Genomic DNA, 16,697 nt, shown 5'->3' with positions numbered 1-16,697 from the left:
GCCCCCAGCACAGAAATCATGAGACAGAGCAGCAGTGAACAGATACAGGCTTTTATCATTGACCGTCCAGTTAAACATAAAGAACTCAAGAGATGAACTGAGATATGCGTAAAGAAGATAAATTGACTTCAAAATGAATAAGCCCAGTTTACACCCATTCATTCTCCCCTCCCCCTTTCCTGTTTCTTTTCCGTAATTTACTGCTCTCCAAGTCCACAAACACCTCCTAAAAACTTCCCACCATGAGCAAAAGGAATAGGAAAAAATTAAGACATCATCAGTGGACACACAATCGACCTAATTTAGCTGGAGCTCCTTTACTCTGGGAATGTGATGTTAAGGTCATGTACAAATCAATCCAAGGGAATACCAGGCTCTGTTTTTTTAGGCTTCTCATGATGGCCATTCTGACTCTAATCCACGGCTGATTTACAAAGGAAAAAGAACATGAACCTGAACAATGTACAAGGTTAAGGACAGAGGTCCTCAACTCCTCCTGTGGGGACAAGAAGAATGCTGACTTGGGACTAAGCTTTTAACCATTCCTGAAATACATGAGAACCTATAACATTTCAGTCAGTGCATTCTTAATCCCTAGTAAGAGCAAAAGAAACGTAAGATTGGGAAAACAGTTGAAGAAACATGTTATTTAATAATTATATTCTTTGTAAAATAGTTATATCGATGTCTGTTCATTTCTGTTATTCTCATTCCACCCTCTTGTTTTCAAATCATTGCTATTAACAGCTCTGCTTGGTTTATCCTACACATGTGGATGTTGTGTAGCCGTGTGGTTTTAACAGCTAACTGTCAATCATTTTTGATTATGCTGTAGCCACAGACAATTTTTTTTAGTGAGCTCATTTCCTGCACATGCTTCCAGTTTGGGGAACAATGAGAACCAGAGATTTAGCAGGTACACCAAACTTTGGCCTCTATCCCAAATGTCTTTTTTACTACTCCTCTCCACGGACTCTGCTCTGTGGGTGGGTTTAGAGAGAGAGAGAGAGAGAGAGAGAGAGAGAGAGAGAGAGAGAGAGAAAACCTATAAACCCTAAATACTCAAAATTTATCCATTTGAAACAGCTTTACCTGTAAATGCATCAAGAGTCTAAAGGGGACTACTAAGACTCCAAACAATCAAATGGTGACAATATATATTGTCCAGAAAAGTTAAGATATTCTACTTAATGCAGTTTTGGCATCTTTCCTGAGACTGTAACAAATACAATAGTGGGTAGATTGTAGTGTCTTAAACTCCATGCAATGATTCATCCAAGTATTATATAACTGGTTTATGGGGCACAAGGCTATATGCTTCATGGCAGAGGGGGTTTAGTTTCTCCCAGCTGTGTCAACTGCATCCTCTCAATTAAACATATGTTGTCTTGTGGTTGTCCTGAGTCCCTGCTGCGTAACAAAAAGACTATTCTTATCACTCGAGAGCATCTCTCTGTGCCAGCATTAAATGAATGATCTGCAGATGGGGGGATAAGTGTAAACAGTCTGCTGCTCTCAGGCTTTATTCTTGGCTTTCAGCAAGTAGTGCATTAAAAATATTAGATGTTGGACCAAATAATATGGCTATGTTTATCTGGTTTCATATGTTGGAGCTTGTGTTTAACATCATGGAAAGTGTTTGAGTCAACGTCTTTTTTTCTGTGGTATGGTTGGTTATTTTTAATTTACTACCATAGAATGTGTGTTACGGCATGGCATTTTAAATACCACCAACCATAATGTAAATACAATAAACCTGTCATGACTTGATGCAGCGTTTCTTGGTTCAATAAAAGTGAAACTCATAAAACACCAATAGTGGCTTAATGTTAATTACCAAACACAATAATTTTAACGTGTCTCTCTCTCTCTCTCTCTCTCTCTCTCTCTCTCTCTCTCTCTCTCTCTCTCTCTCTCTCTCTCTCTCTCTCTCTATTGCTTTCTTTTTCTTTCTTTTCTTTTTCTCTTTCTTTCTTTCTTTCTTTTAAAAAAATCTAGGTTGCAGAAGTAAATTAGGGTCAGTTTCAGAGGATTTAAATGCAGAAATGTGAATCTTATAAGGTTATTAATGCACTTACAGAATTTTGGTCCATTAAATTGTAAAAGTGAAATATTGTAAAAGTAGATACAACTTTATACTGAAAAAGTTTAGCAACTGATTTTTTCCCCACACTTCATCAAACTAACAAGAAAATTGTTCACATCTTGTGGCTATACTTTTGAAACAGTTAGTTGTAGTTGATTCACGAGCCAGGTCTCAAGAAAATGCATATAAATAGTACAAAAAAAAAAAAAAATACGCAAAATTTAATTTGATGTGCATATGATACGCATGTGTTTGGCCTGCATATAATATGCAGTTTTTGTGTACTAACGATACACCCCAGAACCCCAATCCTACCCACTGCGTAGCATATACACACCAAAGTTAATTTTTAAATATCAATACCACAAGTTTTTGTTTTATACTATTTATACACACTTTCATGAGATCGGGTTGGAGCTGATTCACAGACCGACCCCAAATTTCATTGTAAATTTCTCCTTGTTACCCAGAATTTTTTTAATTTTTCCCAGAAGTGTAAATGAATTTTTGCAGTAAGCAACATAACACCATGAATGTTTTCAGTTGAGTTTAACTTGAACGGAACCCAGAATACTGCTTTAATGTCTAATCATCAAGAGAAATTCACGCAGTAGAGAGTGAATGTATGTGTAAGTGGTGCATGATGGAGAATTCCTCACAGGTCTGTTCTTACAGTGTGCATGGAAAACAGCTTCTGGATCAGAGCCCAGATTCCATGCAAATGTTCTCTTCTAAACACTCCCAAATGTTTTCTCCCACTGGCTTGTCCATTGTGGGACCTCGCAGCCAGAGCGGCAGATCCATCCCCGCTCCCGCAGGGGGTCCTCAGTGACCCCCGAGACTCATCTTCTCTCTGTTCTCACGTACACACATCCCATTTGATGCGCTGGTCAGCCGTGCCCACGCTGAGATATCAGTGGGAGTGTGGCTAACATCCCGCTCACATGTAAATCAAGGAAGAACCCAAGAAATTTACCCCATTGGGTAATGTTCACACAGCCTGTGCAACCAAGTCTTTCTAAACACTCCTATAATGGCTCAATCTCTGTAAAATTCAGGATCCAAAAGTGGTATTTTATGTATCCCCCAAAACACTTAATCATGACTGCAGTACAGCTCAAAAAATGTTTACAAAAGAAAGCATAATGCATTAGATGAAGCCGGATCGCTCTATAGGGGTAGGGAGTGAAGATATGAATCTCTAATCCCTTCTTTTCCCCCACTTATCCCTCACCAGAGAAATCCTATCCTATTTTTCCAGTGTGCTTCACGATGGTGGCAAATCTTATCAGCTTAGCTTCATTTCAATTTCTTATAAAACTAACTAAAAAAGTCATTACATAAAATGTTTCAGAGAAAAAGCTTAAGTATGCTTTGCTAGCATTAGCAAGTGACTATTTGTTTTTGCTGAATTCAGGATACGAAAGAATTAGTTAACGGATTAAAACTGTTTTTGGTTTTTACCACTCTGTCAGCATCAGATGTGTGTCTGGTATCAGCCAAATGTGACACATACATCCAGTTCCAATTCTTCTGTCAAAGGCCAGCCAAGGGTGGCTTCCTTTTGACTCCATTTCAGAGGAGAATAATAGTACTGAGAAACTGGCACAAAATGTTTTTAGTTATGAATTACATGACAGTTATTCAGCCTTCTAGTCGATCATTTCAACTGCAAATCCCTCTAAAATGCACTTGGTTTCAAAAACTGAAAGTCTTCAACCGTTTTCAGGCCAAGGACCTCTTGATGTACAAATACTATACAAAATAGTCTTATATGTTTGCACTGTATTTCAATTTGACCTAATTTTAACATACCTTAACAAACCTTCATTTGGATGAAGTTAGAAAAATGTATTGCATAAATTTGCAAAAAATCTAAATCTAAAAGTATTTAAAAGCATAACACAAAATGAATAGGCACCTAATATAGCATTAACAACAATCTCAGCTGAAGGGCAATAACTTTTCCTACTAACAACGTGACCATTTCCCACTATATGACCCATGTGGGCACTGACAGTCTCCTTGCAGTCAATCTGAGGTTTTTGCTCTCATTTCAATGGGAGGCTTCTCAGATTTCAGCAAAAGCCCAGGGTGTGTCTGCAGCCCACAGGCACAGACTTACATTGAAATAAGAGGACTAGGTTTTTTAAAGCAGGAAAGTAGATCTTAACTGTTAGAAGGAGGCTCTTGTGTTGTCTCACGTATGCGCAGCTCACCCACACTGTCCCACGGTCCAATTCACACAGCTGGGGGTTGTGAAGAGGGTTTGAAGACAGCCAAGTCTGGCTGACTCATAGCGATGACTGGGGAACAGGCCACATCAGAGCTGCAAGACAGGAAAGAAAGACTGAAAGGCCAAGAATATTCGCTCATTTACGTACATCACTAACAATCACCCCCTGCGCTCTGCTCTTTCCTGCTACTGAAGTCCACTCTTATGTACCTTGAGCCTCTCCTCAGGCCCCTGCTGAGTAGAAAGGATGGGCAGGTCAAACCCCCCTGCCTCCTCAATGCAGAACTTAAAACATCTGATATTTGGCATAGCAGCGGGTTTTTAATACAGTGCGACCCACATGCTTATATTCAGGCTTTTTTTTTTTTTTTTAAGATATTTGACACTAGAAGTTCTTGAAGTAAAACGAAAACAACTGTGTGTGAGTTTAAACGTCTCTGTGTCCTTGACTGAGTATTTCTACTCTTTAAAACCCTCACACTGATGCAGCAACAGTATCAGATGGTAATACCATGTTTCTTTGATTTAGAACTTGTTGCTGAATGATTACCATAATTGTATACCATAATATTTTTGCTGTACTTTAGGAAAGAAGTGGGTGCAGGAGGAAAATTTAAGAGAAAAGAAAAATGTAATGTACTGTACAAAATGTATTTGAACAGTAAGAAATAATAGGAGAACATGCACATAGTTTGTAATTTTTACAAAAAAATGTAATATTAAAAAAAATGAACGTTATAAATTTACTGAAAATGGTAAAAAAGAAATTAAAATGTTTAATTAAAGTTTCATTAAAAAATACATATTTAATACATTAAACTATTATAAATAAACAAACATATTTAAATATTAAAAAAATATATTATAATAAGGATTATTATAATCTCTTTTTCCTTAGATGTTTTTCTTTAGCTTGTTCACAAAGGCTGGTTTGGCGCTATGTCATATTTAGGGATCTTTGGGATTAAAAGGTTTGAAAACCTTGCTGTAAAGTACTTAAAATACTACTGTGGTACTACCATGGTACACATGATCATATTATCTTGAAATCATGTCTAGAAAACTATGATAATAACTAACATGCAATGTTTTGTAAGAATATTCTTAAGTTTCTTGCATTAAAAGCCTTTGTTAACTGATCTTGCAACATCCTTTCCAAACCATTAACTGCACAGCAGGCATCCAAGTTTATCACTATTCAAGATCAGTTGACAAACAGCAGATACAACACCAGAGTCACACAGCTGCCTGGATGACATTTTAGATCTGCTGACCTACCAACAACTTCACTGACCTTTCCGTGGGCTCTGTGACCCACATCCCAACCCCGGGTGTGTCTTTTCATCTCACTGCCTGTCATAAAATTCATATTACTACAAATAATCTGCTTAAATGAATGAGAATTATGATAGCTATGGTGCAAATCCACTTTCAGGGTTGAGACAATCACTGTAGTATTGTTTAAAGGCGGTGCTCTAGTTAACAGATGAATGAGGCATCTAAAACTTTTTGAGTTCCCACCCCCTCCTACTCCTTCCTCCCACCCCTTCTCCTGGCGGTTTCCTCTCCTCACACTCACTCACATGCTGCAGTCATTCAGAGGCACAGCGTGGAGGCTGCACATACACACATCAACACGTTTAGAGCGACATGGCAAGACTACCTCACCGCTGTGTGATGATATCAGTGTGTCTGGCAGGAGCTCTCCTACTGCTGCCGCTCTGCTTGGGTGAGTGTGTGTGTGTGAGAGAGAGTGAGCCTGAGATTGATTATGCCTTTAATGGGGGAACTTGCTATGTGTGAATGTTTGGAATGAGGCACAGACCTAGTGTGAGATAAAGTTCCAAAAATGCTCCTAGGGGACATTATATAAAAAAATATTTGCTTTTGAAAAGATGTTTGCATGTGTTATTGTATTTGAGGCTGAGAACACTGTACAAAGTGGGAGCTTGCAGTTGTTTTGGGGATATTTCACTCAAAAATGATAATTTACTCACCTTTGTGTTGTTCCAAACCTGTATGACTTTATTTCCTCTGTGGAACACAAAAGAAGATAATACAAACAATGTCTAAACTGTTTGAATTGTTAATATAATGAAAGTCAATGGGGTCCAAATGAACATTGGGCCCCACTGACTTTCACTGTGTAGACAAAAACTAACTGAGACATTTTTCAGAACTTATGTTTTATGTTCCAAAGAAAGAAAGAAAGAAAGTTTATTCATTTTTGTTGGTGTAACCAAATGCATTTTGCTTGATAAAGGTTAAGTAGCTTACCCATTTTGTCACTGAGACACAAACAAATATCTGAACATGCAGAGATCCACTGACAGGAAAAGTTAATGTTGAGAATCTGGTTTTGATTTGTGTCTTCTACGTTCTCAGAATTTGTGTCTTCTACATTTTCAGTCTTGGTTAGTGAACTGCAGCAGGTACACTGAAAATTGACAATCATGTGGTAACATCTAAATGTTAAATTGTGATTTAAAAGACAGAAGAGGAAAACAACTTGCCCACAAAACATGTTTTGCATTTTGTCTGAAAAAAGCATAGGAACAAAAGAAGAAACAGTCACCATGGAATTTGTGAAATCAGTGTAATACTGCTCATCTCTAAAGTTAGCTCTTGAAGCTCAGTTGGAGATAACTTAGTTTGGAAAATGCTCAGTGACAAATTCAGTGCATCTTTATAGAGTTGTATGCAAACTCTTTGGCATGACAGACGGCCCCAGGGGGTCATAACAATCACGAGGGCAAAGTAATCCCACCGTGTTCCTTGCACAGCTGTTTTCTGTCGACGCACACTCACAGCTCTGACTTCCTTCTCTTTTTTTGTTCATTGACTACCAACAGAAACAAGCAGGAATTTGTTCTTTTGTGTTGAGGAAGTGACAGAACATCCATGACTACAATAAGTGATAATTAGGAGTAGAAGACTGAATGATATCCTTAGCAAGAATTAAACCTTCACAGTAAAGATTTACCCCCAAACTACTATACACAAGGTGTCAAACTTTATAAACAGCCACATTATTCCTGGTAAACACCAGAGGAATGGACTAATGTGTTGTCTGCTTTCAGTGCACAGAAAATTTACGTTGAAATGTGTTGTTAAGACAGAGCACTTGGCAGCCTGTGCTGCATGGGAGATGTGAACAAATATGCCAAGAGTCTTGTGATTTTATGAATGAATTACTGGAAAACAGAAGATAATCTGAGAATTAATTAAGCAGATGTCCTGAGATGAGTAACATGCATGCTTTTGGTTTTACTGTTGGACCGAACCCACCACCTCCTGGGGTTTGAGTAAAGCGATAAGGGTTGGTCAAAATCATTACGGGAGTGAAGTTTTACCTTAAGGATATTTTTTAAACTTTAGGTTCATGCTTGTTTTGACATTTCTTTGGGATAACATCTTGAAATCACAAGTTTGGGGGCTCTGAATGACTGATGGTGGTTGGTGGGAGTTGAAGGGTCAAGTTCCGCCTGACTAAATTTCCCAATGCCTCACAAGAAATTATGTTTGTCAGTGACTGCTACGAAATGTCAATCTCAGCTTTAAAGCACTATATTCTTAGTTTAAATAATGTTTCTGAGGTTTGTTCCCAGCTTTCACTGCTGTCGTCTATGTTTTAGTGTTCATGTTCCAGCTTGTTTGCTCAGTTTGATTGGTGTGACCAGGTTGGGGTTTATAGTCTATACTAAGAACATGAAGTTGGATAAAAGCCAGACAGTACGTTGAACGTCTAAACTCTGGAATTTTGCTCATATCTCAGTGGCAACGACACAAGGATAATAAGTGGAAGGGATAAAGACTCATATAATGTGGTAAAACTTGTGAAAACATGTGTTTGAGCCGTAGGTTTACAGCTCAGCTTCATTAACTTTCCTCACTAAAGGAGAACTTGAAAGAAAAACTAATTTAGTGGGGCATGTGAATGCCTTCACCCTAAAATCCACCATGTCAATCTGTAGACAAAACACAACACTGTTATTTTTGTTTCTTTATTTGGCAAAGCTATCTGATTAAGGGGCACAATAATGTTTGGATAAGAACCCATATTGTGAGTTGTGAACTTGCATGGGACTCCATTTGCAGTATTCAGATGGAACTTAATAGACAGTGACTGCTTTACTCTAGGGATGATGACATTTAAATAAACAGCACATTGCATACTCAACACAGACCTGGCCAGACATCCCGCTCACTGATAGCTAGAAGCGTTTAGCCTCATGCTGTTTATGGTACCACATGTTTATTGGTGTTGATCCAGGTATTAACTCGGCCTTGTTTCCCACGAATCTCAAGAGAAAGTAATAAGATTATGCTTACTGATAATTACTATCCTATAGACGACAGTCTCAAAAGAAGTATGACTGCAAGTTTGATCATGATTTGTTTGAAAAGGTCATGAAGAACTTATGGAGGATGATGCAGTGTAAGAAAGAACTACTCAGAGCTTTCTTCTTATTGCTTGTTCCTTCAGGGATGATTGTAATGATAAAACAAGGCAAGTCTGGGAAAAGTTTTAGAGTCCTAATGGTACTGGCAAACATCCATAACCCAAAAGCCAAGTGCCATTTCTTGGTCATGTGTGGCAAAACATTTAGGTTTATACTATGCTCCATGTTGCCGTCAATCAAACACACTCCTCTACACTAATAAATAACGTAATGTGTTTTGTATCTAAAATAACCTCCATGATTACGAAACTGATAAAATGTTAGTCATACATTATAATGCAACAGAAAAGAAAACACCTATAGCAGGTTTTTCCACTTTAAATAAATGAATACATAAATAAACTAATTCATTCATTCTAAGATACAAGTCATACCAATGAGATAAGAAATCAAAATTACAACATAAATATCTGAAATTATAATGTCATAATTGACTTTTTATCTCATAATTTCAATTTTTAATGTCATAATTATAATTTACCAAAGCATGATTTTTGGACTACCATAGATTTCTGATATGGCGCTTTGTATGAAACTAGCGGAAGTAGTGGTGGCTTCAGTTATCCTTTTGCGTAAACAGATATCTAGTGTTGTGTAACGATGAGTCAACAGAGTATTCACCTCACTGAATACAACATTTAAGGATTAGATCAGACAGAAATAGTTCCTTAGGGAAAACATTGAAGGTTACTGCTTTATACACTGTATCTAGGTGTAAATGACAATGGAAAAGAGCTTCCACAACTGGAAATGTGTTAGGTTTTTCTGCTCTGATATCTGATATTTACCTTTCTCCCTAAAAAGTTCAAAGTAAATGGAGTCAGACAAATCCAGATAAGCCTAAGGCATATGAGGTGGGCTTCTTGGGCTCAACTCCCAGGAGTAGTCTGGATATCATTCACATTCCATGAAGAAAAAATACTGACACTGATCACCTTGGTCTTTTCTAAACAGCTGTATAAATGAATAACATGTAAAGGAAAATTATTTTTTCAGCCTAAGGAAGTAGATTTTCGGGTCAGTTCCCATCCTCTGTACTTTAAAACTGAGATCTGTGGAGGGTCAGCACTTAAGGGACTCCTGTGTGTCCAGGGGCCTTAAGTCCCATAAATAGACAGTGACCCAAAGGTTTAGAAGATTTCCATATGATCCTTAGGAATAATCATCAAGAGACTGATGTTTTTATAGTGCCACTGCCAGCCTTGATCCTGAAACGGATGCTCCATGTCTGTCTGTTACTGAATTGAGAAAGAACAGTTTCCTCTTTCAAGCATTCCAAGATTAAATCATATTTTGGATCTTACTAATTTCACTTTGAAAAGATGTTATATGATATACACTGTTCAAAGAAGTTGGATCAGTATGTTTTTTTGTTTTTCTTTCTTTTTAGAAATTTGAAGAAATTAATACTTGCACTCAGCAAGGATGCATTCCTTTGAAGTGACAGTAAAGACCTTTATAATTTACCAAAAAAAAAAAAAAAAAAAAAACGAAAATAAAATTTTACAACATGCTGTTCTTTTGAGCTTTCTATTTATAAAATCCTGAAAAAAATGTATTACAATTTCCACAAAAATATTAAGCAGCACAACTTATTTCAACATTGATAATAATGAGAAATGTTTCTTGAGCACCAGATTTCTGAAGGATCATAATAACTGCTGGAAATTTATACAAAATATATACTTTTTTAATTTTAATAATATTTCACAATATTATTGTTTTGATATTTTTCATCAAAAATACAGCCTTTGTAAGAATGAGAGACTAAGAAAAACGTCTTGTAAAGAATCTTACAGAGCCCCAAACTTTAAATGGTAAGTCACACTAGTAGTAAGTTATCAAATCTAAATAAATTCTGAGAAAATGTTGCAGAAAAATATCTGTTAACCAAATGTCTTCCTGACCTCTTGAGCCTGACAGAACCAGCTTCACAGATGTTACTGCCGACTCTTCATTCATTAACATCTCAGGCTCTAGTAATCTCACAGTATCACATATGTCACGAAAAGGCAGGATGCTTGGGAAAAAAAGAAATGTCATGGTGAATAGTCTCACATAACTGACAAATGGCAATAGTATGTGAGAAGCAATACAAAGATCTCAAGTTACTGACACTGCTTCTTTTCAATGGGAAACAATGTCCTCTATGGTTCAGTGAGGTGACTGAGCTGTGATGCAGTAAAGATGGCCAGATAATGTTCAAAGCATTAATTGTATTTGTGAAATGAAGACAAGTCATAATTGATGGCTAACATGCTGTGACAGTCACTGTCTGACTGGTGTGAATGTAAGATCATCAGAAGGACAGACAAGTTGAGTGATCTGTCCAGAAACTGACCTCCGCATTGCTTTCCATGTCAAATTTGACGTTTTTCATAAATAATAGCTAAATCTAATCTGCTTTGTCTTCGCAGGTGTCGAGGATGACCAATATAATCTTGACTACGAGTCTACTGGAACCCCGGAGTATGACTACAATTCAACAATCGAGTTCTCGTTCTTCAGTAGGTTTTCAATTTACACATTTTTAATATCATTACACATTTTAAAATTTTTCACATTTACATTAGGTTTGTTTAAATTTGACCATTATGTTCCTCAGACTTGATCAGATTAGAAAGTATATCAGCTAATGGCAAGTGGGCCAGAGACCCCCGTTGTTCTAGTCACAGACCCCCTAGGTATAATGATTTAAAATAAATCTTAGTCATACACTAATTATGCAAACATTTCTGGGGAAAAGTATGAGAAATGTCCAAAAGACAGGGGTTTTTGATTTGAACTGTTTTCGAAAATGTTATAAAAATTATTTATAAAATTCTAAAAAGATGTAAAATTATCTAGCAAATTCAGTCTAATGGGACAAGAAAAGTCTCAATATATAACCATAGGAATGAATTAAAAGATCATATCAATATACTGAATATCTTCAGTGATAATCAACATATATTATAAATATGATGTCTTTTGTAGATAGATTTCATACTTTGTACATTTTATGAATCTTTATGATAAAGTCATACATTTATTCGGCAAGGATACAATCGATTACGTTTTAAAATATATTAAAATAGAGTACTTTTTTACTGTATTGATCAAATAAATGCCATGATGAACTTATTACAAATACATTAAAAATAATTCACACTAACCTCAAACCTTTGAACAGTACAGTAATGTAGGTGTATATTTATTTGCATGAAGCTTCACCATTACTGTTTTTTTATGACCCACTGTATTTGTGTCACTAGTCAATGCCAGCAGTGAAGACCTAGAGAAATTTTTAATGGGAAGAGAAACAGAGACAGAAACAAAAGGAGAAAAAGAAACAGTTGGTGGTGGGCATGAAGAAAAGCCCACTGAGCCCACAATCTTTGATACGGATCAGGTATTTCTTGAACAACTTCTGTTGCATTACATTATGTACATCTTGATGCATTACAATATGTTGAATACAAAAACCACTCACATGTGTCACAGCCAATACAGTCCTGAGCAATGTGGTTTGTCTTTCCTGAGAAACAAAGGCCTTGTGTCTTTGAGATGAGATTGGGGGCTGGCTTACTTTACCATTTTTGTGGGTGGACAGAACTCCTCCACACAGGACTTTGAAAAGCTGAGGTCAGATGTTCAGCATCTTAAACCCTGTATTCACAAAATGACAAACAAATGATAAATCTGCTCAATAATAGAGAAGGGTTATCTTCTCTGAAAAATTAGAGAGATATGTCACTGACCTCTTCTTACACCCCTGGAAAAGAAACAAACATTGTGAAATCCTGAGTTGCTGAACTTTTAACATATCTGGATGATTTCAAGAGCAGATTGTTTGCATAAAACACATTTATGCTATGTGGTGATTAGAAATGAAATACCCATCTCTATATTTAATTCCAGCACTGTATGCTGTGAAAATATTGGTGGAGGAGCTAATATTCATGTCTAATGAGTGCAATAAACTCTGCTAGGTGAAATGTCATTTTTTATTAGATTAGCCGTGGTGTGTCTGATGAGACATTACAGACCTGCTGACGTGGCAAACTGGGAGTGAACATGAATGTAAACAGGTGTCCCTTTTATTAAAAAAAGAAGAAAACCGTGAATCCTTTTGAAAGCTCCATCTGCTTCTTATCCTCATGTGTTGGGAAGTTAAACAATGGCTCTGCACTGCATAAAAGGAAGGCATTTACAAATAGAGGAAATGCGGAGAGAAAGACAGTCCCAGAGGTGCCACACTCAACCTATTTAAGCATGCACATTTAATTAAACAAGCTACTAATTATACAAAGTCATCTGAATTCCTGTGAGAATGCAAATGCATTTCATTTGCAACATCTGCTTCAAACACACAATGGAAAAAACAAAACACTTTGTCACACTGCTCCACACAGTGGAGAGAACTATAAAACACAAATGCACATGATCCACTTGAATAATGAATGCGTCAACTAGTATCAAATGTACAAACTAGACTGTTGGAAGTACAAAAGAGAAGCAAAAATCAAAATGTTGTTAAAGTCATATAAGAAGATGAGAAGTACACTTCCAAACAGGAAGCTTTACAAAAGTGTTATCCAGCTCACAACTCACACTCAAATATTATACATTAAAAGGAAAGTCCACTCAAAAATGAAAATTAATTTACTCACCCTCATGTTGTTCCAGCCGTGTATGAATTTTTTTCTTCTGTGAAAAAAAAAGACATTTTATAGAATGTTGGTAACCCAACGGTTACTGATTTTCACCAACATTCTTCCAAATATTCTCTTATTTCTGTGTAGACTATCCCTTTAATACATTAAACAGAATCTTTTTTATACTTGAATCTTTCACAAGCTTCATCCACAAGCATCTACAAAATCTCAAGCTTGTTCAGCAGCAGTATATTGACGCAATACCTTTTTTAATTATTATTATTTTAGGCATCTCAGTCAACGCCTCTATGTTCCCTTCTTACTTTGGTTCTGATGGTTCATCCGCTGCTCAGACTACTATAGCAGACACACTGCACATTACAGGACCCTGTTACACAATCTGAACAGGTAAGTCAAATTAAACCTGAATCTAATAAAAGTCACAATACAGTGTTCATTTCCACGTGGGAAATTCAGTAAAATAATTTATAGAATAAATTAATCAGGGATGCACTCATACTGAAATTCTGGCCCATAGTGATAAATGACTGATATTAGCCTATGTATCTACAGTAAAAGAATTAGGCCAACCCTACAAGCTAAAAAGATTTGTATGCTAAAATGTATCACAACATGATGAAGGCTACAATACATATTCCCATTTAAAATTCTGAAATTTGATTATAATTATATAATTATATTATAATTATAATCAAAGGAATTGAATGATTTTTGGGTATTATGTATACGAGGTTATGTGTGTTGTCTGAAACGGTGTTTGCTGCGTGTTGAAGTAACACTTACTGCTATTTTGTTATCACTCCGACATGGGCACATAAAAGTATGAATATATAGACTAGTGCACTTAAGGGTTTCTTTGCAATATGACATATAGTTATCCCTTAAAGTTAGTTTTTTTTTTAAAGTTAGTTTTTTTTTTTTAATATTAAAAAGTGTATTGTGCATCCCTAAAATTAAACGTATGATATAAAAATTAATGTTAAGTGTAAAAATGGGTGAGATAGAATAGCATGTGCGTGAATGAATTTATTTTAAAGGGCTGCTGAAACAGTGGTGAACAGTTGTGTGATTATCTTTGCAGCCTGCAGAGGGCACTCAAACATTGGTGGTGTAACAGGAGCAACAGTGCAGGAGCGATGCACTGTGATTTGAAATGATTTAAATGATTAGACTTCTTGACACGCGTTAAGTTGCAGTACATTGCTTTATGTACTCTCTGTCCTCCACCCAATACAACTGCTCTCATCATGAGATATATATCAAGCCAATAAGCAAGCGATAACATCTTTTAATATTTTAGACTCAGTAGCTTTCTGTTTCTCCAATTATTCTAGAAGTCCAGGAAGAAGAAGAGGAGATGGACAGATAACCTGAACGTAAGACATGTGGACATCCAGTACAGACAGACACACATGCTCATGCACTCACAGAGCTCAAGCAAAAACAACATTGGATCCATGACAAACCATGACAACACACCGCTTGCAAGCTGTAAATGAAAAGACACATTGTTCGCTATTCTTTGTCACAGCAAAACAGGCACACAGAGGTCAGAGGTCTCATAGGCTGGCTCAACGGAATGGAATATGAATGTGAAATAGGGCTAAATTAAATGACAGGTTCTTTTGTGGGTATTTGTTCAGGTTGTGACTCAGGGGAGGTGATTTGAGGAGCCTGAATAACAAAGAAACTGAGAAAAACAAGATCTTTCTCTTTTTTAACATACAGATGTGCAGGATGTCCACTGTTTTGTAAAACAATGCAATTTTAAGCAATAATCAAATGAATTTTAATACATTTGTCTCTTTTATAAGACTTTGTCTAAGCATTTTTTTATCTATAATCTGCACATCCTTTGATTGCCATGGCAAAAATAAATGTGTCAAAGATGTAATTGAGAAACAAGAAAATCAGACATCTGCGTAACATAATGTACAATTTTAGTACGCCAATTCTATCTTAAAGCAAAACTTTACACAAATTAACTTGGATTCATGTTATGTTTGGCAAACTGTAGAAACACACTGACGTTTTACAGTTAGACTGAGATTTTCTAGTCATTTTAAGCATCATGACCTCTTGCAGATATTACATGTAGGCACTTTCCTTCACCACTGCACTTCTAAGCCTCACTATTTCTTCAGTAATCCTCGATACAAGCACATTTCTTACATTTTGTAATGGATTTATTATTATAATTCATTTTTTTTTTTTTTTTTTTTTTACAAATAAGGATGGTGATTTACACCAAAATGCACATGAATTTGTGAGCCAGTTGGGCTTTTTTTTATGTGTTGTTACCAATACTGAATAAATATTTTTTCAAGTAATACACTATTGTCTTCATTTCTCTAATGAATGAGATCACACAGATAATACAAAACATGCTGAAAAAATGCATTATTCATTATTCAGAATATTATGCCTGTTAAACCTGATCAATTTTCAAATGCAGTCACATTGTTCTGTATTCAAAGCCATACTCCTTCATCAATAAGGAGCAAACACTATTCTGGGTCACATTCTAAGAGATAGTCAGTGGTTAGTCAGCATTATCCAATTAAAAGCGCTTGAAAACATGCCACAAATGTGTCAGGAATAGCCTTTCTGTATCAACAGCTCACATTAACTTCTGGCCTCTTTTCTGCACTTATTCATTTAACTGCTGACAGTGGGTGTCAATCAGATCATTAAAACAGGAGAAAAAATATCATGCAGCCTGTACACGCGTCAGCCGATTTCAGCATCAATCCATAAGATATTCATGATTTTTAGTTGTTATTCTGCTACAATAGAGAAGCCTGAGTCAATAGGTCAGTGGGAGAAAACACAGACAGAGGCGTCTAGGGGTTTATAAACAAACAGAGTAAGGTCAGAAACGTTGTAATGTGGCTCAGCGCTGATGACGACAGGCGATATCTAAAATGGATTCTTATCAGAACTCTTCAGACAGTTTATGTTCTGTACTGCTCATTTTAAAGCAGCTCTCTGAGATGTGCTTCCGATAAAGGGAGCCAGTTCTGCTCCGGAAAATCTCACCGGCTGAATCTGACGTTTTAGTCTGCTGATATGTTCTCTTTTCAAAGACTGGCTCTTAAAGGATAAGGAATGAGAAATAGATCAGACTGACTTCCAGACAGGGTACCAGACTACAATTGTTCAGATAAACTGCAGTCTTTTCTCTGCTTAAAACAATATAAACCACCATAAGTTCTAATGGCTTTTCACTACAAATACCATATACAAAACATTAC

The 16,697-nt window shown here is 36.4% G+C and overlaps 1 protein-coding gene and 1 long non-coding RNA gene across 2 annotated transcripts; one reads left to right on the top strand and one right to left on the bottom strand.

The window, feature by feature from the left end:
* Nucleotides 1–5,891: 5,891 nt before the first annotated feature.
* Nucleotides 5,892–14,870, top strand: si:ch211-191i18.2 (uncharacterized protein LOC564095 homolog). Its single transcript, XM_042745352.1, has 5 exons — nucleotides 5,892–6,051; nucleotides 11,203–11,292; nucleotides 12,040–12,176; nucleotides 13,711–13,830; nucleotides 14,778–14,870. Exons 1-4 carry the CDS (start codon nucleotides 5,973–5,975, stop codon nucleotides 13,783–13,785), a joined length of 381 nt encoding a protein of 126 aa, XP_042601286.1. The 5' UTR covers nucleotides 5,892–5,972; the 3' UTR covers nucleotides 13,786–13,830; nucleotides 14,778–14,870.
* Nucleotides 12,174–12,956, bottom strand: LOC122140701. The gene is made up of 3 exons (XR_006157291.1): nucleotides 12,886–12,956; nucleotides 12,526–12,539; nucleotides 12,174–12,433 (listed from the first exon to the last, which is right to left on the bottom strand). It is a non-coding gene; the product is annotated as an uncharacterized LOC122140701 (long non-coding RNA).
* Nucleotides 14,871–16,697: the final 1,827 nt, after the last annotated feature.

The sequence above is a fragment of the Cyprinus carpio genome, chromosome B19, assembly GCF_018340385.1.
Source record: "Cyprinus carpio isolate SPL01 chromosome B19, ASM1834038v1, whole genome shotgun sequence".
Taxonomy (NCBI): Eukaryota; Metazoa; Chordata; class Actinopteri; order Cypriniformes; family Cyprinidae; genus Cyprinus; species Cyprinus carpio.
This window is presented reverse-complemented; position numbering and strand designations above follow the sequence as displayed.

Coding starts and splice junctions, on each gene's coding strand:
- si:ch211-191i18.2 (XM_042745352.1), top strand. CDS start 5,973: ATGGCAAGACTACCTCACCGCTGTGTGATGATATCAGTGTGTCTGGCA. Junction 6,052..11,202: donor ACTGCTGCCGCTCTGCTTGG/GTGAGTGTGTGT, acceptor TTGTCTTCGCAG/GTGTCGAGGATGACCAATAT. Junction 11,293..12,039: donor AATCGAGTTCTCGTTCTTCA/GTAGGTTTTCAA, acceptor TTGTGTCACTAG/TCAATGCCAGCAGTGAAGAC.